We start from the raw sequence: 26100 nt of genomic DNA, 5'->3' as shown, positions 1-26100 counted from the left end.
AAAAAAAACACTCATAATAAATGATAACTCAAATATAATTTGAATTATATTTAAAGAAAAAAACTGAAATATATTGCATTAGCATAGTACATATTTGATATAAAAGAAAAAAAAAGTAGTATTTTGTTTCCTTCCATATCTGACGATTCTAACAAATAATATACATTGAAGTAAAATAATTTTTTTTATATAGTACTTACTGTATTCTTTTAATCCCTAATTATTATCTTATGTAATGCAATTTATGAAGAACCTACAGATTATTTATCACGAAACAGTAGTTGGATGAAAGGATGAAAACAGGATGAAAACAGGATGAAAGGATCAATGCAATAATAAAATAAATACTTTATTCGAGAATAAAAAAATGTATACACTTAAAGCTATTAAATCAAATTCAAATATTCTAAATAATATTTTAAGCTATAGACTATCTATCTTTATAAAAGGTTAAATATAAACTATTATATATACTATAGAGTATTATTTATCTAGATTTTTTAAACATTTAGTTTTATTTTCTTTAAATTATAATATATAATTATTCTAAAGTCTATTTCCTAGTCATAAAATACACAAACTATAATAACTTGTAATCAGAGATTATACATCTCCAAAAACATAAAGTATTTAATACTATATACTGCTACTTAAGGTTTGGTTTTTTCACCAGATTGCAATTTTTTTATAAATTTGTCTAGGATTAAGAATTTTCTTTTTACATACATTTTAATTTAACTTTTAATTTTTAATAGAAACTTATGTAAATCAAGAATAAAAATTTTGCATAAGTACCTATTAATAACTAATTATAATTACCTATTTAGGGTTTAAACAATATAATACCTCCCTGGAGGTAGAAGAAATAATACAATCAGCCTTGTCATAAAAACATAAAGGTTCTCGACGCCACAGCATCATCAGATATTTAATTCATTACCGTGTCCATACGGTTTGCATATGATGCAACGATATTTGGAGCTAAAGCCATTAATTTTATAATTTATAAGTATAGGTACCTTAATAACCTATACATAATAACTCAAAATAGAATTTCACTTTTATCTCGAATAAAAGAATGATTATTACACGTATCGTTCTATAGGTAACTTATAAAAACGTCTTGAATAAGAAAAATGAGTGTTAGAACTTTTAAATATAACGTATTATACTCAAAATACGTTTGGATAAATAATTTAAGACCATATATGGATACAATTGTTTTGCAGCGGTCCAGTGACCTATAACCTCGAAATATTTTTCACTGATCGTGCTGAAGCTACAGCTGAGGTCATTGCGCCTTCGGTCAAATACGTTTGAGTTATTTTATCATTTTTTTTTTTTAATACTTCTTCTAAGGACCTATTTCTCAATGTTATAATATAGGTAATCAGTTCAGTGGTACAATCGAAAAACGTATTAAATTTGTTACAGGAAGTAAACTCTTATATACCTATGACGATACTGTAACGATATAAAGTAAATAGGTACTTGGAGCTTATAATACAGTTTATTGCAATCTTACAAAATTACAACCACATAAAAACTGTGAAAAAACTCAGATAAAATTCCTAGGTATGAACCTAGTGTCAAACGTGAAACGAACTGAATTTAAATAATAAGAAAACACATCGTCGTCACATTTTTGGTACTCGCATTTCGATATCGGAAAAAGCAGTTTAAATACATATGTCTACCTATATTAGGTAGACATTAATGATGTGCCTACATAAACCAACGCATATATATATAATTAAGATTATTATTATCACACTGATTTTGGAATATTGAATTTTGCTATTATTGTGTAGTACAGAATGTTATAAGACCTGATTTTTGGAATATTTTAAATATAGGTACCTACTTAAAAATCAAACTTTAAAATACTCAAGATTTGTTAAACTAGGTACCTACTTAGAGAGTTAACTGTATAGAAACTTCTGTTTTTAAAATTAGAACCGACGTTTATCTACTGTAAATTATTTAGCTAGTCACTTTTCTTAAAATGTTGTAGGTATCAAGATAAAAATTCAAATGAGTTTGCCTCTATTACCTAAAGATAATTGGTTCAACATAATGGGTTCGGCATATATGGAGGCTATGATGATTTATAAACTTTAGTAATTTATATCGATCCATGAATATTTATGATTTATAAAAGTGTTCCAAGTATAATAAATACTTAAACTAAAATACTAGATTCAATATTATACATAATAATTCAATACGTATTACATATTTTTTTAAATCATTTTAAGTACTATTGTAGTTATAGTACCTATATACATTTTGATAACTGAAAAACTGCTCTTTTGAATTTTTGATTAGGTATATTTGTATCAATACTTTTAAAAAATTACTCATTAAATACATAGTATGTATATATAGACGAGAGGGGTTTCCATATGAAAAACAGAAATTAAAAAATAAATCACAGGAATTTGAACAAATTCATTATTAAATGTAAAAACAGGGGTGAGTATATGCTTAGTGAATATAATTGTACATTTCTACAATGCTATTACATAAAAATGACCATGAATTAATCAAGCAACATTTCGAATACCCTAATTAAGACAGTACGTCTCAATGTCTGCATGCCCGTCTTGGTTTTTTTTAAATTTATTTTTCAGAGCAAATTGAGGGATTACATTATCCTTTTATTTTAAAGTTTCCACTAGGTCACTGAGCTTTTGCTAACCATTACTCAATAATTATCAAGTTACTCATCTTCTTCGAGAAGGATATACATCATATAACATATATATATATATTAGGCAAGTCTAAATTCTATAATATTAGGTTTACAGGCAAATTAAAGCTAATGACTTGAAAAATATATAAAAATTTAACTCCGACATTCTATACTGATGACATCATCTTCAAAGTCATTTAGACAACTTAGAGTTTTTTCTATACGAGCTTACACAAGATAAAATTATATTGTCTTTCTAAATTCTTAAGTAATATATAATAAAGAAGATCATTATAGTATCTTTTATCTTTTGCGTTAAATTAAAATGATTTAAAATAAAGATTTACTCATTTTATTTTTAAAAACGTTTAACATGACTTCCAGATAATTAAATAATATATAATCGGTACATAAATATACTATTTGCAGACTGACGTATAGGTCAAAACGTACAGTTGAGCCTATTTTCGTTATATCGTTATAAACGTCCTATAATTTTTAATTTATTTGGAAATTCGATGTATTCAACTCAATTGGATCAAGGCTATATTGTGTAGCATACTAGATATTTTATACTATAAATTACAATTAGATATTTGTATATAAAAAAAATAACGATCTTCGTCGTCCTAAATGTACATTTATATATTTTTGTCTTGTGTATACTGCATTATACTAGGGTATAGTGCATTATACACAACAGTTAGATTAGATATGTACTTATATAAGAAAATCAGCGAGACGGATAAACTGTTTACTTTTTTATAACACAGTCGATTTTACTTGGATTATGACTCAAAAGCAACTATACCTATAGCTAATGCCTAAGGATTTTCCCCTTTCATATGTATGTCTTAATAGTTTTATGTGCGTGTGCAATGCAATAAAGGTATATGATTTTAAAAGACGTTTTTAAATCATTAGTAAAACTGTCAAGTGCGTTTTGCCTGTTCTTTACAAATATTAATCATTGCCACCTCCTTTATGTTTAAATATACAAATGATGTGTATCTATTTTTGCGAAAATAAAATAATTTAAAAAATCCTAAACAATCCTAAACAATAGAAACACAAAGTATATTATACATTATCATTACGATTTATCAAGGACGCAGTTACTCGTTTTGTGGTTTTGTTCTATCGAATTAGTTAACACTACTGTTTAATAATACATAATAATATAGGCTCTAACTTCTAAGTTAGTCGATCGTAAATGAGATAATATATAAAAAAGACGGACCAATAAACTTCATTATACATTGTTTTGTTCTCTTTTGTTCATTGGTCATTCATATGTAGCGAAAAAGTGCATGTACTCGAATAAAACTTGTTTCATTTGTATTGCATTGCATGGGTTTCATTGGTTATATTATTCCTTTTTTTTTAATCAAAAGCAGTCAACTATATACATACGTTATAATATGTAATATGCTCATTGTAGTACGAGTTCTTTGTCAGATAAATAGTATTTGTGTGAACATTGTAAAATATTTAAATAATTAAATTTTAAAACGGACTTAAAATTAATTTGCATAAGCCGTAAAGTTTTTTTGAAAATTCTTATGTTTTGTTTTTAAATCCAATGTAAAATTTTAAAATATAATAATATTGTTCCTATAATTAATTACAGTATTAACATTGTCTTACTAGTTTACTACACAATATTATGTTAAATATTACTTTATGTTAGAACAATACAAACACATGCAAAGCTTTTAGAAAAATAATATTAATTATGTATTCGATTCTATATTCTATGTTTAGTAAATATGAACCATCTAAACATAAACACATGATATTTTAATCAATTGTTATGATAGAATGAAAAAGTGACATTTAAAATCATATAATTCGAAATTTTTACATTGCATTAATGTTATTAAGTCTTAATACGTTGTTTTTTATTTTTTTTTAATCAATGAGTATATTTTGTAGGTATAGATTATGAGTATTTTAATAGGTTAACATTTGTTAAATCTTTAGACAATAAATCTTCAACTCTGTCACATTACCTACCTATGGAATATCGCCTCATATCGGTGAATTGGTCGAGTCCAGACTGCTTAATTGCAATACCCAATAGGTATATAGCTATAATTTACTTTTTTTTAATTATAGAAATGTTGCGCATAATTGTTGGGATTTAATTTAGCTTTAAAACGATCCATCTTATATGTACGAGTAGGTATTCAGTAAATTGTAAATACCCTGCACGAAATGTTATTTGTACCACATTAAATTAAGCACCATTATGTACGTATACTGCATATATAGAGTACTACATACATATTATGCTATTATAACCCCTATGACCTTTTGTAGTATATACATTATATGACCTAAATTTCACGTACAAAAATTATGAGAAATAACATATTATATAATCTCGTGTAATCTTTGCTATTTATATAATTTAGAATACGAACAATTTTGTATGTGCAGTTATGCGTATTGTCAATATTATAAACAACAAACTAACTCTTCGTCATTGATAATTCATCAATCAATATTCTATACACAGTATAGTTATTATTTATCATTCGCTTTCCCTGTGAACTAATACATAACATAATACTATCTACCGTGTTCTGAATAATTATTATCCTTATCTCGAAAGTGCCAATTTTGACTCAATCGACAAAGAATTATTAATGTGAATTTTTACTCGTTCTTGTATAAATTAAGTAAAAATATTATTTTTTATTTATTTATATTTGAAAGTAATGTCTTGTTGATGTAAACAAATCTGCTTCTAAATTAAACATGAATTATTTATGAAAATATAAAGTTACAGTAGGTAGCTAAGTAGCCAGTAAGTAGATATTTTGTATATTTATAACAAATTACACTATAGGTATGCGTTGTTGTATAAATAAAACAACCTCATTATTTTTTCTAGATATTTTAATTATTCATAAATTGTTTGTTAAAATATATTAATATTTAAATCTCAAAAACTGAAACACTTGGCCAATATTATTGAATAGGTAATTAATTTAAAAAAAAAAAATGTATATGCAATACAACACAATAGTCATTTGCTTCGTAGATAGTAATACTTTGATACCGAACCCCCAAATGATAATTAGTTAATTATTTATCAGTAACCACCAATTATTTACTATTACTAAAAAGGAGATAAAGTCATAATGTGTTAATAAATGTTAAAATATTAAAAATTCTTATCTGGGTTTAATTTCCTCAAAAATATAATTAAAACTAATTGCTTAAAGAATTATTTTCTAGAATAAAAAATACTATGCTTAAAAATTGACTAAATTGTACGTTAAATAAATAATTTTGACATATGAGTATTAATAAGATGGGTCATATAATATGTTTAGAATGGCATGTCGTTTTTTCTTATATTTGTTTGGTTAGATTTACTATAAAAAATATTATCAGATTCTCATTTGTAAATTATAAATATAACTTAATTGTTGTAAACTCAAAGATGGTTTTGTTGTATAAAAGTATACATAAATAAAACATTATTCATATATTTATTGCTGCTGAATTAGAGCTAGGTACAACTAAACATATATATTATGCACTAACGATATCGTAATTTATTTATTCCAGTTGGGTAATATCAAGAGTTGTTTAGACCTTTTGGAGACACTGGGTGTAGCTTTGGATGGTATAACAGCCCATGACGTCAAGGAAGGTAACTTGAAAGCCATATTGGGTTTATTCTTTGCTCTTTCAAAGTACAAACAGAAACAGAAACAACAACAGAAATCTGAAGGCCCCAAGTCGAGAATACCTACAGATATGAAGCAATCAAGGTAATGTTAAACGAAACTTGAGTGATAAATCGTGTTAGAACGAATAATAGAGTATATAATAATATAATATTATATATATATAAGATTTTTAGAAGAGTGGGGGGAAAAATGAAAATAAATTACGTCATTGTGGATGTACATAGCAAGGGCGTGGACCCTTCATCCCTTTTTACCCTAACAGACTGTGTTCAGTTCCAATGGGGAATTCGAACAGTGCGCGTCGCAATCAGTCCAGGAGTGTCCCGACATCTCCTGAAGTTAGATTAAGGTTCCGGTTAAAATCACCTTATTATATTATTATTACAATGGACAATAGTCGGTGTTTTGATATGCGCTATTTTCTTTATATTATATGTGCATGTACACACTATTTTAGATGAAGTTATTGTTAATTTATATTTTCTATTGTTATATAGGCTTCCTGGACCCACCCTACACTCGGGCAGTATTACGAGTATACCGACCCCGTTCGCTCAGAGATTTCATCAATTGCAAAATACACCTGCCGTCAACAGTGAGTATGCTTATACCTACCTGCCACACTTAATGTGCATAGGACGTGGGAACTTTAATTCAATTTTATTGTCATATAATAGGTACCTATATTTACCAATTACCATATTTCATACACACACGATATTAATAAATACAATATACAATATGCATAGGTACAAATATTGTACATGTTTAAAAATTATATTCAGTAAAAAGTAATTGTTACGTATTACTTGGTGCACTCGCCACTCTGATACTCATGTCATCCATATCAGTCATATCATTCGCACATAAAAATATTGAAATCTTTTCATAGTGTTTTACAATTATTGCACTAATAAATATTAATATTTATTGAACATTTTATTTACATTAGATTATTAATTTTGTTATTTACTTTTGTTTGAAAACCTATAATTTTTTTTTGTTAATTACAGCGTTAACGTATATTTAATGATTAATAGAAGCTGATAATAATTGTTTTGTTAATTGATTGTTGGTAAATGGTAATCTAGTTAAATAATAAAGTTTAGAATTAAATTAAATTTAAGTTCCTATTTTTATATAAAAAAAATACATTTTCGATAATATACAGAATACAACCTAATAAGTAATAATATACCTATCAGTTAAAATTTTCTTAAACTACCTGTTTCTTATTATGCCTTCTATAGTTTTGTGTCCATATACTTACCTATATTATTATTATTTATTTCTTATAATACAATTTGTTGAAATCCACCATCGATACGTATACATAGATTTTCACCTTAATATCTACGTTTGCATATACGATTTACCTAGTAATTTTCATTTTTATTTTAAACCGAAAAATAACAAAATCTCGAAAAGTAAGAACATAAAAATACCTACGGGAGTATTATATTATTTTTTAAATGGTTTATTAGTTATTTTGTAGGTAGGTGTTCAATAAACATAAAACAATACTCGTTAAAGATCGTATAGTCTTATTTATTATCTGGAGTGGAAATAAAAAATAATATATTATAAGGGTCAATGTTAACCCTGAACGAATATGTTATCTAAAGTACCTAGATAGTTAACTGCCCATCTAAAAAATGAACTGCACACAAGACGAACAATTTGTTCTTATTTTTAAATACTTATAAAGTTATAAATATGTACGTAACTACAAGTCATTTTCGCTGTCCACCAATCCCACATACAAATTTTAATTTAAAATTCATTATTTTTATTATATTTTATTGTAACGTGTTCTGAATTCATCTTGATAAAAAATTAAAAACGTATTTTAAAATTCATTGGTTACTTTGCTATACGGCTTAACCAGCAACATACATAAATAAATAAAGCTTTTGAGTGAACAATTATCCACGTACGAAATGCGGTTAGGTACAGATCAGAGAATTCATAAGATCAATAATTAGGAAAACACTCAAACACATTTCGAAATGTAATGTTAATTCTATATACAACAATACAACCAAGACATATAGATATATAGGTACATTTAAACTTAATAATCTTCCAAAAACAACACATTTATGTAATAATTGAATAAAATTATACTTACAACCCACGTTATGTCATTATGTTTACTAGTTCACTTTGAAGTTCAAGTCACCCTTTCTTCCATTGTTATATTATTTCAATGGTTATCATAATAATAATTATTATCCGCCTTCATTTTAGTCTGGTCGTCCACACCCTTCCCACATTTCCTACTGATGACGTCATCCAACGCATATTAAGTCTCACGCCTGTTGCTTTCTTATCACTCGTTTTTCTTGCGTTTCCAATTCTTATCAAACATTTCACTTGAATTTCCAGTCCTTATTTGCTACGCTTAGTCACTATATAATAACTATTAAGTAATAGTCACTTGTAGGCTGTAGCCTGTAGGCTGCACTGCCGCAGTCCGTGACCTGTGGACTGTGGCGGCATTGAAGTTGTAGCGTTGCGTTTTGTAAATTTTTAAATTTTTATATTTATTGGTAGGTAATCATTAACTTCTTTCCTAAGAAAAATAGCGTACACTAAAATGACTTATTATTTTCATGATTCATGTCTTAAATTTAATAAAAATATTCTCTACTTCCTCTATTGATCATTGAGCAAAATAATATTAATTATTTTTTTAATGGATATTTTTATATTGATTTGCTTTACATAATGTATTATATTTATAGGTCCATACACTGGAATCAAGTGTACATCAAACAGTAGTTCCAGATCAACTAGTCCTCACACGTTTATACCATCACCAAAAAATATCATTAGAACACCAGTTGCCTCACCTAAAAATACAAAGTAAAAATATAATAAGTAAATGGTGTTAATTTATTCATAATTATATTGATTTGTACATTATTATTTTTCAGTCAAAAAAATGGAATGTCTGTTAAAACTAACATTGCTAGCCCATACAGTTCAGCCCAAAAAAACAGCGCATTGTTGGAAAAGTTAAAAGCTTCTAATCAAAAGGAAAAATCCAACAAACAAGGTTTTCAAAAACTAATACATAATATTATACCTATATTTATAATATAATATTTTCAATATTATAATAAATTGTAAATTTTATGTTTTTAGTTATCAGTAGTACTAAAAGAACTTCCAGCTCTAGTGGTTTTAGTTCTGCTCGTTCAGAACGTAGTGATTCATCAAATAGTCTTTCAAATGAACCAAAAACAGTGCCTAGGTATGTTAAATTTCTTAAAAATATATTGTAAAAAAAAAATTTAATATAGCATTAATGAATTTGTTATAGTCTAGATAAAAAAGAAAATTTGATAGAAGTGCCAAAACCAGTATTAAGAAAAAAAATTGTAAGGCCACCTGTTCCATCTGAGTCACGTCTTTCTAAAATTAGTATTAAATCATCTACACCTCCTAAATCTGAAAGTCAACAAAGAAAAAGTTTAGAGGTAATTATGAGGCACATGTATGTACTTTGTCAATGGTTTTAATTATTATTATTTTTTAATAGATATTAAATTCAGATAAAGAAGATTTAAATAGTTCATCCACAATGGAATTATCCCAAAGTCAATCTAGACTCAGCGGTACTGGAATCCCAAAACCAGTAGCCACTGTCAAAGGAATGACAAAACCCACACACTGTGTAGCTCCAATGCAACAGATAAATTCAGAACTTAAAAAAGTTGATGACCCATTAGAAAAAAATAATGTTAAACCACTTGATATATGTAATGAACCTAAAAAATCTGAAAATGTAAGTTCTAACAACAATTTGAATAACAATTTGAAGTTATTTTAATTGTATTTTATAATTTTAGACTTCTAGTTTGATTCTGAACGAATCAAAACATGACAAGCAAAGCTCGTTTACAGAAGAAGATGATCCAGCATTGAATGTAAAGCCAATGGAACCGTTATTAAGAGGATATAAAAGATCTATTATTGTACCCCAGCACAGGACTATACCATCAGATTTAGGTATTTGAATTGGAACATTATTAGCAATACATAAAAACTAAAAATTAATGTAAACTAACTTCTCATAATGTTATATGCACATAATAACTTTCAATGTATATATATACATCATATTTTTAAATTTAAAATAACTAAGCTAAAAAGTATAATGGTATTTATTTTTGAAATCTCACAAATTCGTGACCTTCAAGATTCAAGATTATAATGTCACTTATAAAATGAATTAACTATTTTTTTATTTTATTTGAATTAAGCCTCGGCAACTATGGCCATTGGCAACAATTGGAATTACCTATTGCTATACCATATAACATGTATGATAAGTATTCTATACCCCAAACATAGGTGCGATTTGAATAAGAAAACTAAAGGTGCTTAAGCTATGCATTTTCTAATTTTAGTTTTTTTTTGAAGAAGAAGAAGATTTTGATACATACCTTAACACGGAAATTATTTGGTGATGCTAATACCTTCTAACCCCCCTCCCCTATTCATGTCTATGAATTTAAATATAAATATTACTGATGATACATTACGAGTGCATCACTTCTAATAGATATAATTTTTGTTTTATACAGGATTAACTCAAAATAACTGTATGAATGGTAATTTTCAAGAAAAACGCATTTCTGCAGATTCTGATTATGGACAACAATCTTCAGGTAAAATAACAATTGATTTATTTCTAATTGCAAGTAATAACTATTGTTGTTATTGTTAGGAATAAATGAACAATTGATACTATTACTAGTTTTTCTCTTAGGTTATGTATCGGATGGTGATGTTCTTCAGTATGATATTCAATCTCGACAAATTCTAGTTACAGATCCAGGTTACATATCTGAAGGTCCAGTATACAATGATTCAAAGTAAGTATAGAAAAATTAAAATCATTTTCAAAAATAATTATACTTTATTATTTTAACAAAATTCTTATTATTGTTGGTAATTTAGTAATTGTTTGATCAAAAGTTAATTTTTAATTACAAGGTTACAAGGATAATTGTTAATACTTAGTATTTAGTAATAGTGTATAGAATTGACTATTGAATCAATTACATAAATAGTTTCAACACTTGAACTATGAAAAATTAAGAGAAATAACAGAACAATTTCTCAAGATCTAGTGTCCTTTAGTCGTATACAAAACTATTAAAGTATACATTTTATTTTGGTAAAATTGAAGTATTCTTAAGTTTTATTAAAATATAAGATAGGTATTACATTACTCCCTCTCATACAAACTTCTTTAAATTTAAATTTGAATATTGAATATATTTTGTTTTCATTTTAATAATATAATAATCATATAGAATGTATACATATTAGATAAAATGGGAAAACTATAATTTATCCAAAAAGTTTTAAATTCTAAATGGTGATTACTTTATTTAATATTTATATATTTAATATCTTGTAAATATGTCTATTCTTGTTTCATATTTAGTTATTGTACTAGTAAGTACAGATTGTAAATTTCATATAAAAATAAAAAGGACCAAGGACTTATAGTTTTTTTTTATATATTTAAAAAGCATATTTACAATCTACACAATTTTCTCTAAAGTAAATTTAATAACATAGGTAATAATAATATAATGACTTAATGTCTTAAGGGGGGAAATCTGTCTATCAACAGTACCTCCTATTTAATTTTGTGGGTTCATATTATTATGGAGACCTTATAGTTTTTAATTTATTTATGTTGGATAATATTGTATTATAACCAACTGAGTAATATGTAGAAGTGTGTTCCAACTATATTAACATATCTAAAATAAAATTTAAAAATGCATTGCTAATATTTTTGAAATAATCTACAATTTTCATATCAATATTAATATTTAATGGTTTGAAGTACTTATAAATCATTGTATTATCTATTTATCTATAGAATATTATAATTCTTTTAATGGAATGTTTCATTAATTTAATTACCTACTTAAATTGAAGAATGTAAGACTATATCCAAAATTTAAAATAAATTACAACTGTTCTTACAACTACATTTATAAAAATAATATTAAAATTACTATAAATATATTTTTATTGAATTTGGAAATAATATTATTTATATTTTAAATTGTATTGTTACATGCAAGGTTTAACTTAAGCTTAAGTATATATCAGAATTCAGATGTTAATTCTCTAGTAAAACTTTTTTTTCAAACAACATTAAAAATACTTCTAAATAAATTACCGTATTAATTTTAATATTTCTTCAATTACTATCAGTAAGTTATAACTGCTTATGTTTATTGCTTAGTATTATTGGCTATTGCACATTCAAACAATAGGGCAGATCCCGGAGCCTCATAAATTTGAATGAGTTGTAGTTTATTTAAAATAAAAAGTACAAGCATTTCTTCTCTTACAAATTTCCAGTGTTTAATTTTGTTATCTGCTTTCCAATTATGACTAGTTTTACTCAACTTTTTAACAACTTTAAAACTAATCATGAATCAAATTATGACTATAAAAGTTCAACACAAATTTTAATTTATTTTTGTTGAATGATTAAATTTGGGAATTAGTTAGTTTCTAATGTTAATAATAACAAACTACTTAAAGAATATAATGACTACAAATATCATAATACCAATACTTAAAATGATAAAATGATCATATTACGTAATTTAATAGAATATATTTATTATTTTGTAGACTTGTTAAACATATTCTGGGTATATATATTTTTTTAATGTTAATTTAAATATGATTTACAGACAATGATTTTTCATTAATAGTAGTGGTTTGTAATGTGACTAATGCCCCATTAAAATATGTTAGTATGATTGATGAATTGTAAAATAAAATAATAATAATTATAAATTTATAACAATAATAATAAAAGTAAAAAAAACTGTTCAATAAATATATTTTAACATTTAGTTATCATGTATTATATTGCTTTAGAAGTTCTTAGGAGTTACTATAAAATACTATCCAGTGTTACTAATTTAATAAAAATAAAATCTAAATTTTGCTTTAGGAAAATTTAAGAACTTTGAAGTTTTAGAATATTATTTTTGATCATTTTTTAAATTTTGATATGTATAATTTTATAATTTATTAAGTTATCAAATTCTAAATTCATACAATTTTTATTGATAAATAGATATAGGTTTTTTTCTGTAGACAAATTTTCCACAATTACTCAAAGTGATTTTTAAGTATATGGTGTATGAGTGTGTTAGACAGTGGAAAATGACAATACATGAATTGTGTCCTCTTTATGATTAATTTTCGACATGCCAAGGAGACATCTATAAAATAGAATTGGGTGAATAACCTTTATAAGTTAGGCTGTTAAGCTGTTAGCAATGATTAATTCATTATTATTATCATAAATTGGTATATTTATAAATAAGACTCAGAATTTATTGCACTAAAATACATATACAATTTATTTTATTGTGTTTAAAATTTAAAATTATACAAAATTGCCCAAAAACATCCAATGTTAATGCAATTTAATATTATAATTCTCGAAATAACATATTAAATGGCCAATGGGTAACATTATTAGTAAAAATAAACTAATAAATAATATAAAAATGTATTACAAATAAAAAATGAAATAATAAATTGTAGTTTATTAGTTTAGTGTACAGTGTATCTCAAAATCCCTGTATCCTCCTTATTATCTCCTTGAAAAATCAATATTTTATTTAAATACATTTTTATTTACAGTAACAACTATTGAAATAATAATTGAATAACATGTGAATTAATTTTTTTACGCAGCTTAGTTTTTTACATTTTTAAGATACCCATTTTCCTGGTGATATTTTTAAAAGAAATATTGAAATTGAGTGAAAATCTACTAAGTTTTTTATTTATACAGGGTGATTTTTTTTATCGAAGAACACTCATTATTTAAAAAAGTATTGACTTTTTTCAAAATATTTTTTTACATAGTTTCAACTTGTTAAAAAACGAACGTTTTTATTCAAAAATTATATTTTTAAATGTTTTTTATCCTTATCATTTTTTAAGTTTTTATTTTTTTGAATGACGACATAGAATTTTAATTTCATATTCCAAAGCAGAATATTTTTCTAAGTATTTTGATTCATAAAAATCGAATTTAGGACGAGTAGTTTATGAGTTATAAGTATTTGAAGTTTAGATTGGCAGAGTGGAGTGGTACGGGGTTACCCCGCAAAATGTTTGTCCACTACTCCGCTTGTCTAAACTTTAAATACTTATAACTCATAAACTACTCGTCCTAAATTCGATTTTTATGAATCAAAATACTTAGAAAAATATTCTGCTTTGGAATATAAAATTAAAACTCTATGTTATCATTCAAAAAAGTAAAAAACTTAAAAAATGATAAGGATAAAAATATTTTTTTAATAAAAACGTTTGTTTTTTAACAACTTGAAACAATGTAAAAAAATATTTTGAAAAAATTCAATACTTTTTTAAATAATGAGTGTTCTTCGATAAAAAAATCACCCTATTTAAGTAATTTACAATCTCATCTACTAAGTTAAAGCAAATTAAGTTGTTGAATTAATTAGAATAATATCTATCTCACCAATACACGAATTGCAAAATTTAACTCATATCGATTGGAACTCTGAAGTTTTTTAGGTAATCTCTAAATATCTAATTATTAGTAGAGCTTTGCAAACATTTCTCATAGTTATTATTAAACGTGTAATTTCTAAACTTTTATTATTTTGAGATTTTTTAACTCTTTTTTGACTTGTCGATATAATCATGTACCTACCTATACATACTATGAACGTATGAAATATATAATATAAATCATTTTATAAATGTAAAAAAAAAAAAAAAAACAGGAAAAAAATCAGTGAGGTTGATATTAAATTGTTTGTTTCGTGTTTTGTTAACGTGTAGGTATTACGTATTAAAATAATTATCCTTACCAAGTCAACAATTTAGTTAGGTAGCTTTAACTCGGTCGATTTTTACTCGATTTCAATTGTTTTTAATAATATGATCAAGAAATAGCTGCTATTCTGAAAATATATTAAACTTAATAGCATATTTTTTTTTTAAATTTCGAGTTTCTGAAACAAAAAAATTTGAATCTTATACCATTAGTATTTTAATACTTATTAGTTATTAGCTTATTACTTTAAAAAAAATATATATATATATAATATATTGATTTGCCACTGAAATTACGGTGATTCGGGACTCTTGGGACATTCTAATCATTCTATAAGTATATTTTAAGTATATACTATATTATAGCGGTGCATGATGCATTTGTAATTAGTTATCAATAGTAGTTATTTCGGACTATTTCATATTGCTGATAAATAATCCTCAATTGAATTAAAATAATATCTTTACTGTGATATTTTAGTTAAATATGTTGTAAATTATTTTACTAATTATTTATAAAAATATTTAAAAAAAATAAATAAATTGAATACACGTTGTAAACATGCTATTGTACACTAACTAGTACCATTATGGATTCATCATTCTAAATCAATCTTCTAAAAATCCTATATACCTAGTTTTATTATGGAAACTATTGTGTCTGACATCTACACTGTTGTTAATGTAAAGGACAAAAAGAATAACAGCTCCGCTTTTACTTCAAGACATAACGAGGTTTTATATTGAAAGAACAAAAAAAAAAACGTTATAGTTTTCACACATTTTAGGTTAAGTGTACACAACAAGATTACAACAAAAAGGTGATAACAAAAGTGATAACAATTAACAACATACACGAGATAAGATTAGATCTGTAGTTTAAACATTTAGTTTAGAATAGTCCGAAATAACTACTAAATGTTTAAACTACAGATCTAATCTTATCTCGTGTAGATGTCAGACACAATAGTTTCCATAATAAAACTAGGTATATAGGATTTTTAGAAGATTGATTTAGAATGATGAATCCATGATGGTACTAGTTAGTGTACAATAGCATGTTTACAACGTGTATTCAATTTATTTATTTTTTTAAATATTTTTATAAATAATTAGTAAAATAATTTACAACATATTTAACTAAAATATCACAGTAAAGATATTATTTTAATTCAATTGAGGATTATTTATCAGCAATATGACAATCAGTGCCGTAGAAACCGCCGGTGCAGGTGGTGCAATGCACCGGGGCACTTGATCTTGAAAGGGCCAATGTGACCTAAAATATACAACAAAGAAAAAGGAAAATTAGGTATGTTATAAAATTATGGGGCACCTACACGTCCTAGACCAATTTGCACCGGGGCACACAAGTATCTAGCTACGGGGCTAATGACAATTATATTTTACAACATTATTATTAAAAGTGATAATTATATTATATTTACCTAATATTTATATTATTTAGAATTTATAGATTTCTAAATTTTGGGTGTGTTGGTGTGTATTGTTATTGTATTTGAATAAATTTGGTTTTTTGCTTTTCCGATGGATTTTTATTTTTTATAATTTTTTTTATATACGTGACGTGTGCGTGAAAAGGGTGTAATTGAGCTCCCTCTTTGAATGAGTCATCTTTCATAAACAGCCCATGCGTAACAAAATTAAATATGTATATACGTACTATACTGATAAACCATAGTAACGTAATAGTATAAAATAATGTTAACAATAATTATCAACTTATTTAATTAAATAACCTTAACCAAAATAAAATACTGCTTATGAATACCATATGAATTATTTTGTTAATAGGTATAAGGACATAGGGTATATGATTAGGTGGTATAATATGTACCAATATTATGCCTATGAGTTATGACTTTATTAAAATATGATTTCAAATAATAAACATGTTACAAAATAAATTATTAAAAAAATAAACATACAATTTTCTGTAATTAAGCGGATATCAATCGTCTGTAATAGTACAGTTATCTACAAGTGTTATAAATTCGAATATAAATTTTTGCGTAGGTATGTACTCAAATAGTCAAATCATTTTATTTTAACGCTTTCAGCTATTAAGCCGTGTAAAAGGTTACGTTAGTATAGGTGCCTAAACTGCTATCTCAGTATACTAGGTCAGTATAATGGATGTCCAAATTTAAATGCGACGCTAAATTACAGTTAGATACCAGATAGGTTCGAAAAAACAATTTCGAGAAAGGATTCGATAGATGAAAATCTATTTCTAAGGATAGTTTATGTAATAATATTAGGTTATATTAATTATATTTTTTCTTATTTTGCTATAAGATAAGCTATAGGCGGATACAGTGACCCCAAATGAGGGGAGAGAATTTGTTAGTTATCTATTAAAAAAAGATCATTATCATTTACTTATTAAAAAAAATACTTGTGTGTAGATATTCTTTTCAAATTACTATGAAAAAACTAAATTTATATTGTTGAAAACTATACTGTTGCGTAAATACGTTTGTATTCTCAATTATTAAGAAAAGTCTTGGTCCCACAATAATTATTAACTTTGAACTCAATTAAATATTCTACCTGATGTCAACCTCAAAATTGAGGATTGAATTATTGAAGCATCTGTGAAATTTTATTTCTTCTAAGATATTTTATTATACATAATAATATGTGATATATCGTTATATTGATGTTATATTTATTAATAATTTATTTTTCCATTAGTGCAGTATTTACTGATGCGTTTATACATTAGAGTTCGTTTGAAATAAAAAAAATTGTCTGTTTAATTGCACAAAATTAGCCAACTATTTTGAAAATTAGGTACATTAAATCTAGAAAATTCTACCATTTTAAAGATATGGGTGAAAAATCCTGGTTTATACCTACGGTTATTAATTATTGAGTTATAAATAAAACCTATTTTTCCTCGAAGTACCAATTTGATTTAATTTTTATCCAGAAACCTTGCTAAAAGTTGAAGCACTTTTAATGCTCCTATTACAGAGGAGTAATACATAATACATCATTTTAATAACAATACGTACATTATTCATCGGTCCTCTCATAATCAAAAATCGTTTTAATTTAGAAATTTATTTCCAAACGGTTGAATAATGTCAATTGTTATTCAAACCAGCAAATTAGAGTTTTGGTATTAACGTTATTATAATGCCTACCTATAGCTACATATTTTATTAAATGGAGTACTTAATACTATATATTCCTACCGCATACCTATTAGGGTTAAATAGATTATTACGATTGGAACGTAACCAACTTAATTATTTATCCAATTACAATATACATATATTTATAATATATATTAATATCATAATATAAAGTACCCATACTCAAATTATTAAATGACAACTCGAATTGTTTTAACCATTTTTTCTCGCTGGTTTAAGTTACCTATACAATATGTCCGCATTGTAGTATTTAATAATAATATAATTCAAATTTATAACAGTAATTGATCAAATGTTTACATTTAATAACATTTGTTTGCGCGGGTGGAATGAATTTCCCTTTAGGCTTCATCGATTATATTTCCTCCTAGTCCACCCCACCCTTCACCAGACCTTGAACAACACCCAACCCTTCTCAATGTTGGCGACCGTGTACTTGCCACTAGGACAAATGCACCGACTACTGACGAACACGGCCGCCGTGCTGTACAGTGTACATTTATGTTATTCTATCGATCTTTCGTTTTCAATATTAAACATTTTCAACAATTAAGTTGCATACAACAAAACCGAAAATGCTGCGCTCGTGATATTTTTATCTACAACGGCACAATGCCTTTTGTGTAAATCGTAAACAATCCGCCTTCTCTTATAGTTGTCGGTCCAACACAGTAGATGGCGCACAAAGGCACCGTTTAGTTGTGCATCGTCTGCATGAGTGTCGATATACGCAAGAACGGGATTTAACAACACACCCTAACCCTAAGGCTTAAACCACTGTCCACAGTAGTACCGTAACAGCGATACCGTAGTAGTTGTAAAGCGTTTTGGATTAGTGGTCATCGGTGCGTAGTGTGTTAGATTAATTATTTAAATGTACCTACCTATTGGATGTTTCAGTTTAACTGCAAGTTCCATCTAACTTTATTTAAATTATTTATTGTTGTGATTTAATTATACACTAGTCAAATATTAAAAATCTATCCCTAAATTCATTTAAAATTATAAATATAAAATAATGGTTTAAAGGTAGACATTTAAATAATAATAAATAGATTATTTTTAAACATGAATATTCTAATTGTATGTTATAGATCTTTAAGATACCAAAGTTCAAATATTAACAGCAAACAAAATGTACCATCAAATAATCAAGTACATTTAAAAAATGGGTAAGATATATTTCTTTCTTTCATCTCAAAATAAATATAATTTATTAGGTATCATAGACTATAGTTTTAAAATATCTGGGTAATAATAATATATCTAGCTGTATAGGAACATTTTTATTTTAATACCTTTGTATAAAATTATAATTTATTTGTTTGTAGGACACCTATTGTTAAAATTTAAAAAAAAATAGAGTATTTCATATAAAAACGCTATACATTATTATTCAAATTTTTTTTGTCATGTAATATGTTTATTAATTTGAAAAAGCTATATATTATTATATTGTTTTAACTTTTTTTATAATAGAAATATTTCAAATGATGGACTCGATGCAAATATAAATGATTCAAATAATCAATTGGCAATCAAACAACAAATCAAGGTAAATATGATAAATTATTTTGAATAATAATATTTTTTTTTTTTTTTGATCTGGACCCTGGCAACTATGGCTATTAGCTAATAATAATATATAATATAGTTGTATTACTCTTTTTATTAGCTGAACCGATTCAACGTGGGCCCAGACGGGGGCTCGTCAAGTCTTGGTCCTGATGTTAGTCCTCCAACTAGCCCTCCAGAACCTACACCTGTAGCCCCTGTTTACAAAGTGGTTACACGTAACCATGTCAAGAAGTCAGACAGCGGACAGCAAACCGAGTTAAATAATTCAAGCCTAAGGTATGTTTAGTTAAAATGTTTTTTCCTTCACTGTTTTAATGTATTATTACAATTTCATGTTAGACAATCTTCACAATGGAAAAAGTACATTGAAGCTGGAAAAAATGCAGAACAAATTAGATCAAATGATTTTGAAAGAGTACGTGACAAACAAAGTCCAAGACGAACCGATAAAAAACGATCAACTGGTAATGAAGCAACTTTTATATAACTAAAACTAATGATTATTAAAATGTTGAAAATATATTATTAAGATGGATCTCGTGAGGACTTACATAACATGGACTATATGGAAAGAAAGTCGAGAAGTGACAAAACTAAAGCTCGAGGTAGTGTACCTCAAAGCTTTGGTTATGTTAAACGATCCACGTCCAGCTCTAATGGTAAAGGTGACCCAAGAACAGCTCAAGTTTCAGCCGTTCCTAGGACTAAAGTAATTATAAATAACATTTACATATTTATATTTTATATAAATTAAATTTTATGAATATAATTTTAATTTAAGGTGAAAGTTTCTGGTGGTACTCAAACTGATATGAAGACATACTCAGTAAGTGGCCCTAGTGCTACTCAACTATCACAGAGTGTCAGGGAACGACTTATGGCTAATCAGTCTGAACAAGAAGCTAAAATTGGCAGCCCTTATGGAACATGGATGAGACACAGTCCTGTGCCACCTCACTATACAGCTTCTCTGCCTTCTAGGACTGGTGCTATAGGTACATATAATTTGTATTATTAAATGGAGAATGTAAAATAATTTTATTATTTACTTCAAACAGGAGGTATGATTGAAGCTGAGAGCATTGAATCACTTCCTGCACAACTACATCATAGAGCAAGTTTAACCCATTCACGGCTAATGACTTCTGCATCTCCAAATACTAGTCCATCACCTAGCCAGGCAAATAGAATATCTAGGAGCAACAGCATCAGGTTTGTGTTATTATTATTTCGTGATAAAATATATTTGAAAAATTAATAATTTTTAATACATGATCTTTGGCTAAATGAATAATTTTGGGGAAATTTAATGCTGTAAATTTATTTGCAGCTACCTAAGAGATCGGACATTTCCAAGGTAGGCAAATAGCCAAAAATTGCACTTTCAATATTGAATATTTTTTACACAGTTGTTGCTTTTCAGTTTTCACTTCTGAAGATTATTATTTTAGCTTTTTCGATCACCAATAAATTATAATTTATAAATGAAATATTTTATTTATTTCTATCAGATTCATTATTTATTCTTTTAGATCAACAAAGTCAGAAAAACTATATCCATCTATGTTACAACGTTCGGATGACCCAGATTCATACTACAGTATACCTTATGCATCTTCCAATCGGTCTGATCATCGCACTTATCCCCATGCCTCACAACCAACTAGCCCAACACCAGTTAGTCGCTATAATTATCAATCTCCTCAACCGAACCATAGATCAGTAATTTCATCACCATATGCAGCTTCTATAATGAGTAAAATCAATACAAAAGATGATGATAGTAAGTATATAAATAAATATAAGAGCTCTAAACCATTCAATTGTACAATTTTATTTATTTCCAGCTCATGGATCAGCTTTGAGTCTGATATCAACGGGATCATCATCTTTGTATAGTGGAATGGGAGCAGATGAAAAACATGCACAAGAAGTTAGGCGCTTGAGAAGAGATTTAAGTGAAGCACAAGATAAAGTTCATACATTGACGAGCCAATTATCAACAAATGTAAGTAATAAATTAATTTTTTTATGTGATTTTTGATATTATTTATTATGCTGTATATAATGTATTTGTTCATACAAATATTAAAACAATACAACAAGAGCAATATATGATTCTGGTCAACATGTTGTCAACCATGAACATTGTTTATGTTAATACTCTAAAGATCATATTCATATTTATATTTCAATAACTAAAATTTATTTAACACAAAATATATTCCAGTATTTATTTGAGGATAATATTATAGTAGAACTTAAGCCAGTACCTGATGCATTTTTTAGAATTAGAACTGATTCTATACACCATTTTTAACAGTTAAATACAGTACTTACACTATTTCGTGTTAGCAATTAATCTGTCCATAGTAATTAATTATTTATATAAAAACAAGTATTTTAAGTTATAGAGTTTTAAAGTGAGGAAATCTAAGTTATTTATAACTATATAAACTGACATGGTTTCCAATGATGTGTTTGTTAGAAAAGAAGTAAAAAAAGTACTAATATAGGTGAAGCATTGAAATAAAGTAGCTAATAATATTTTATTAGTAATATTTCACAGAAACATAAGCAACATGTATTTATAATAATAATTTTATCAAAAGGGTTTTAAATTGCTTTTAAATTCTTCAACATTATCAATATACATAAAATTTTCATTTTCTTCGAGGCACATTTTTTTAATGGGTGGACTTTCATTGTTCAAACTTTTTGTGTTACAATGACCAATGATTTCAACACTAAATGTCCGTCCATTTAAAAACCCTTGTTTTAGATTTTTAACATCATCATATTTCATATTCTTCAATGCTTCTATTTCTAATTCTAATCTATTAAATTTGAAACGTCCTTCCAGAATTTCATTTATATTCCTACTAAATTCTTGTCCTAAACAATCATCAGGAGATTCTTTTAATGCAATTAATGCATCTTTAACTTTATCGACTTCATCTGGATCATTAAAGTTATCCCAAAAATGTTTCAAAAATTCATCCATTCTATTAAACACATATTGTGTTTCAAATTTATTTTTTTGATGTGCCACCTTGAAATAAAATCCATAATGATGGTAAGTATCAGTTACATTTAATTGTACATCATAGCCCAGACATTGTTTTGTTCGTAATTCATCAAATGCTGATTCTTCTATCATTGACTGTAATACATGGTACTTTACAGAATCTTTGATTTCATTTTTATCAAACTGATAATATTTATAAGCCATTGAGTTGTTATCTTTTGGATTATAGTTTGCCATTTTTACTCTGAAATCGCCTTGATTTAGTCGTTTTATCAACACATTTGGAAAACATTTTTTGGCTAAAGGCTGGTAATTTAACATACTTACAACTTTTTTTGAAAGATCAATAGCTTGGGCCTGACTAATATTTCCTTGTATTAACGATCTACAATATAAATGATTAAGTTGTTCATAAAATGTAAGAATTTGTTTGTATTCTAAAGTTTCTAAATATTTTAATCTTTTGTCTATATACCAATCAGGATCTTGAATCACACTATTTTTTAAATCAGACGGAACATAATCTAAATCATATTGATTATTTTTAAGTCTATTGATAGCTTTTGACTTTATCATGGTAAATATTTCCTCAGTCATCAAGCTTGTATAGTTATTTAAACATTTTATTACTATGTCTATGAGTAAGGGAAGTTTCTCATTAAAACCATTAAATGCCAATTCAAACCCAGTTATAAATACTCTAATGCTGTAATTGAGTTGAGCCATTACTGCTGGATATGTTTCTTCATTTAACAAAAACACAATAGAATCAAAAAACAAATCCATACACATATAGTTTTCCAATGATTTTGAAGGTAGCTGAGTAATAAAATAAAACATGATATAGCTTTTAGGTAGCTTAAAATGGTTATCTTGTTTATACCACAATTCAATATGATCATTTTCAAATATTTTTTCTGGATACTTCATATCTGTGCTAAGGGATAAAATTGTAAAGTTTTTAGTTAAATATTGATTATCACTGTGAATTTTAAAACACGGATGTGGTGTAATAGATGACAGCTTACTTTCTAATTCTTCTGTTAAACTTTCAGCTAAATATTTTGTTCCAAAGATTGGATCTTTTATAAACACATCAGAGTTATCAAATTCCTTAGCCAATATAAAAATGGCTACACGGTCTACTGTTAATAAGTTTAAAAACTTTGCAATTGTTTCTGGCGAATATTCATAAAGTAAAGCTGGACCGCATATATAATCTTCTTCATCATAATACAACATGTTTTGAGAAATTTCTTTTACGTGATTTATGGCTGTTTTATTTTCAGCAAAATTAAAGTCATTTTCTGCCAAAATTTGAATTTGATTAAAAATATCTTCAGATATACCGTTTTCTTTGATTAATTTCAAATAACTAAAAATAAGCTCAATTATTTCATTAACATTTTGTATGCCTAAATCAGTCAGTTCGATTGTTATGGAAAATAAACTATAAATACTATTACTATAAAAGTCATCTTCAACTCCAGCTTCTAGTTCCATCGCATAGTTCAATTTTCTCAAATAATTAATCAGTGTTCCTTTACCTTCGTGACCTACAACCCATGCAATGTATTCTAATGGCTTAATTTTATAAAGCTCAATAATTGGAGGTAAATACCAAGTAAATATTATATTTTTAGTAGAACTTACTGATACGATTTTGAATATTTTGTGAAAAAGGTTTGGATAGAACGGATCTTGACTAATTTTAAATACTGGTGGTGGTAGGTTATCTGTTGGTACTTCACTAAATAAATTATCAATCCACTCAACCATCTCATGTGTTGATTGTTTACTTTGAACTGCAAGAGTCATACGACTGGCTGAATAATGAGTTTTCCAAAAATCTACGACCATTTCACTCAAATTTTTGTGATTTAGACTATCCAAATTTCCCCAAAAAAATTGTCCAGCAGGATTATCTTTATCAGCACACATTGATATCAATCTAATTCAAAATTTTAAATATTATGAATTTTGATTAGGTAGTTAAATTATTGATTTTTATTGTACAAACCTTTGTATACGACTATCATCATCTGAAATAGCCATTTGAAATTCTGAATCTACAACTTGCTTTTCTTTATCGATTGATTCCTTTGCTAATTTAGGTGCCTGAAACATACTAGCAAATATATCTGACGCTTCTTGAGAATATTCCATGGGTACTTCAAAATGGTAATTTGTGTATTCGCATCCAGTTTCAGCATTTGAATAGCCAGCTTTTCGATATAAAAACCGATCGAAATGATTATCTGCTGGATAACGTTTACTTCCCATTGATACCATATGTTCCAATAAATGTGCTAGTCCTTGTGCCTCAACAGGATCGCTAAAACTACCATTATGAACACATAAAGACATTGCAAATGAATCACTAATTTCTTTTTGTGTTTCTTCTTCATCACTCGAATAAGACTCATCGGTCAATGAATCATCATTTTCATCTGTAGTAGTAACTGACATTCTATTGAGCTCAGGCTTAGTAGTTTTACATCCATTATCTGGCTGACTGATTAACATGCATTTCATACCATTTTTTAATTTATGCAACAAATAATCTTTCTTATTACTTAAACCTTTGCGTATAATCTTCTCAACATTAGCCATGATACGTACACTATATTGTATAATATATAAAATATATTTTGTTTGGCTGGTTAATAGTAGAATAGTAGAATTTAAAAAAAAAAAACTGAGACAGATATTAATAATAAATTCACTCAATTCATTCAGATTGTTGTATACTTATGTAAAAATTACGAACGAATATTTATTGAAACATTATGTAGTCTAGGACTAGAATATATTATGGTTTTTTAAGTTTTTTAAATCATAATTAGTTAAATCTTGGGTTTGAAACCATAAAAAAAAAATCTGATAACAAATCAATATATTGATTTGCAGCTCACGGTTCTGGCCAGCGCCAGTGCAGCTGCTCATAGAGTAATATTACTCTATGGTGCTGCCAGACAATTTCAGTGGTACCAACATTTTCTAAATAAACACTTCTTTGAACTA

The 26100-nt window shown here is 26.6% G+C and overlaps 2 protein-coding genes across 10 annotated transcripts in view; one reads left to right on the top strand and one right to left on the bottom strand.

Moving 5' to 3' along the window:
* Positions 1 to 26100, top strand: part of sick (sickie) — a 90839-nt gene that overhangs the window by 37000 nt on the left and 27739 nt on the right. For 5 of the 9 annotated variants that reach the window (XM_089229762.1, XM_089229761.1, XM_089229759.1 and 2 more), the window contains 20 exons: positions 6278 to 6483; positions 6900 to 6997; positions 9150 to 9270; positions 9342 to 9463; positions 9553 to 9661; positions 9731 to 9887; positions 9950 to 10195; positions 10260 to 10419; positions 10998 to 11081; positions 11183 to 11288; positions 19565 to 19642; positions 19950 to 20025; positions 20146 to 20324; positions 20388 to 20512; positions 20579 to 20757; positions 20830 to 21043; positions 21107 to 21260; positions 21379 to 21405; positions 21581 to 21831; positions 21896 to 22056. In XM_089229762.1, the coding sequence (XP_089085888.1) occupies positions 6278 to 6483; positions 6900 to 6997; positions 9150 to 9270; positions 9342 to 9463; positions 9553 to 9661; positions 9731 to 9887; positions 9950 to 10195; positions 10260 to 10419; positions 10998 to 11081; positions 11183 to 11288; positions 19565 to 19642; positions 19950 to 20025; positions 20146 to 20324; positions 20388 to 20512; positions 20579 to 20757; positions 20830 to 21043; positions 21107 to 21260; positions 21379 to 21405; positions 21581 to 21831; positions 21896 to 22056 (2853 nt within the window). Of the gene's footprint in view, positions 1 to 6277; positions 6484 to 6899; positions 6998 to 8795; positions 8955 to 9149; positions 9271 to 9341; positions 9464 to 9552; positions 9662 to 9730; positions 9888 to 9949; positions 10196 to 10259; positions 10420 to 10997; positions 11082 to 11182; positions 11289 to 19564; positions 19643 to 19949; positions 20026 to 20145; positions 20325 to 20387; positions 20513 to 20578; positions 20758 to 20829; positions 21044 to 21106; positions 21261 to 21378; positions 21406 to 21580; positions 21832 to 21895; positions 22057 to 26100 lie in introns of those variants that run through there. The other 4 variants (XM_089229766.1, XM_089229760.1, XM_089229764.1 and 1 more) reach the window with 3 other exon arrangements.
* Positions 22579 to 25943, bottom strand: LOC107174190 (nardilysin-like). Its single transcript, XM_015525042.2, has 2 exons — positions 25097 to 25943; positions 22579 to 25027 (listed from the first exon to the last, which is right to left on the bottom strand). The coding sequence occupies exons 1-2, from the start codon at positions 25687 to 25689 to the stop codon at positions 22654 to 22656; spliced, it is 2967 nt and encodes a 988-aa protein (XP_015380528.2). The 5' UTR covers positions 25690 to 25943; the 3' UTR covers positions 22579 to 22653.

Source organism: Diuraphis noxia, unplaced genomic scaffold, assembly GCF_037042655.1.
Source record: "Diuraphis noxia isolate RWA-SAM2 unplaced genomic scaffold, SU_Dnox_SAM2 contig0005, whole genome shotgun sequence".
Classification (NCBI taxonomy): Eukaryota; Metazoa; Arthropoda; class Insecta; order Hemiptera; family Aphididae; genus Diuraphis; species Diuraphis noxia.
Note: the sequence above shows the minus strand (reverse complement) of the source record. Positions and strands in the feature narration are given on the sequence as shown.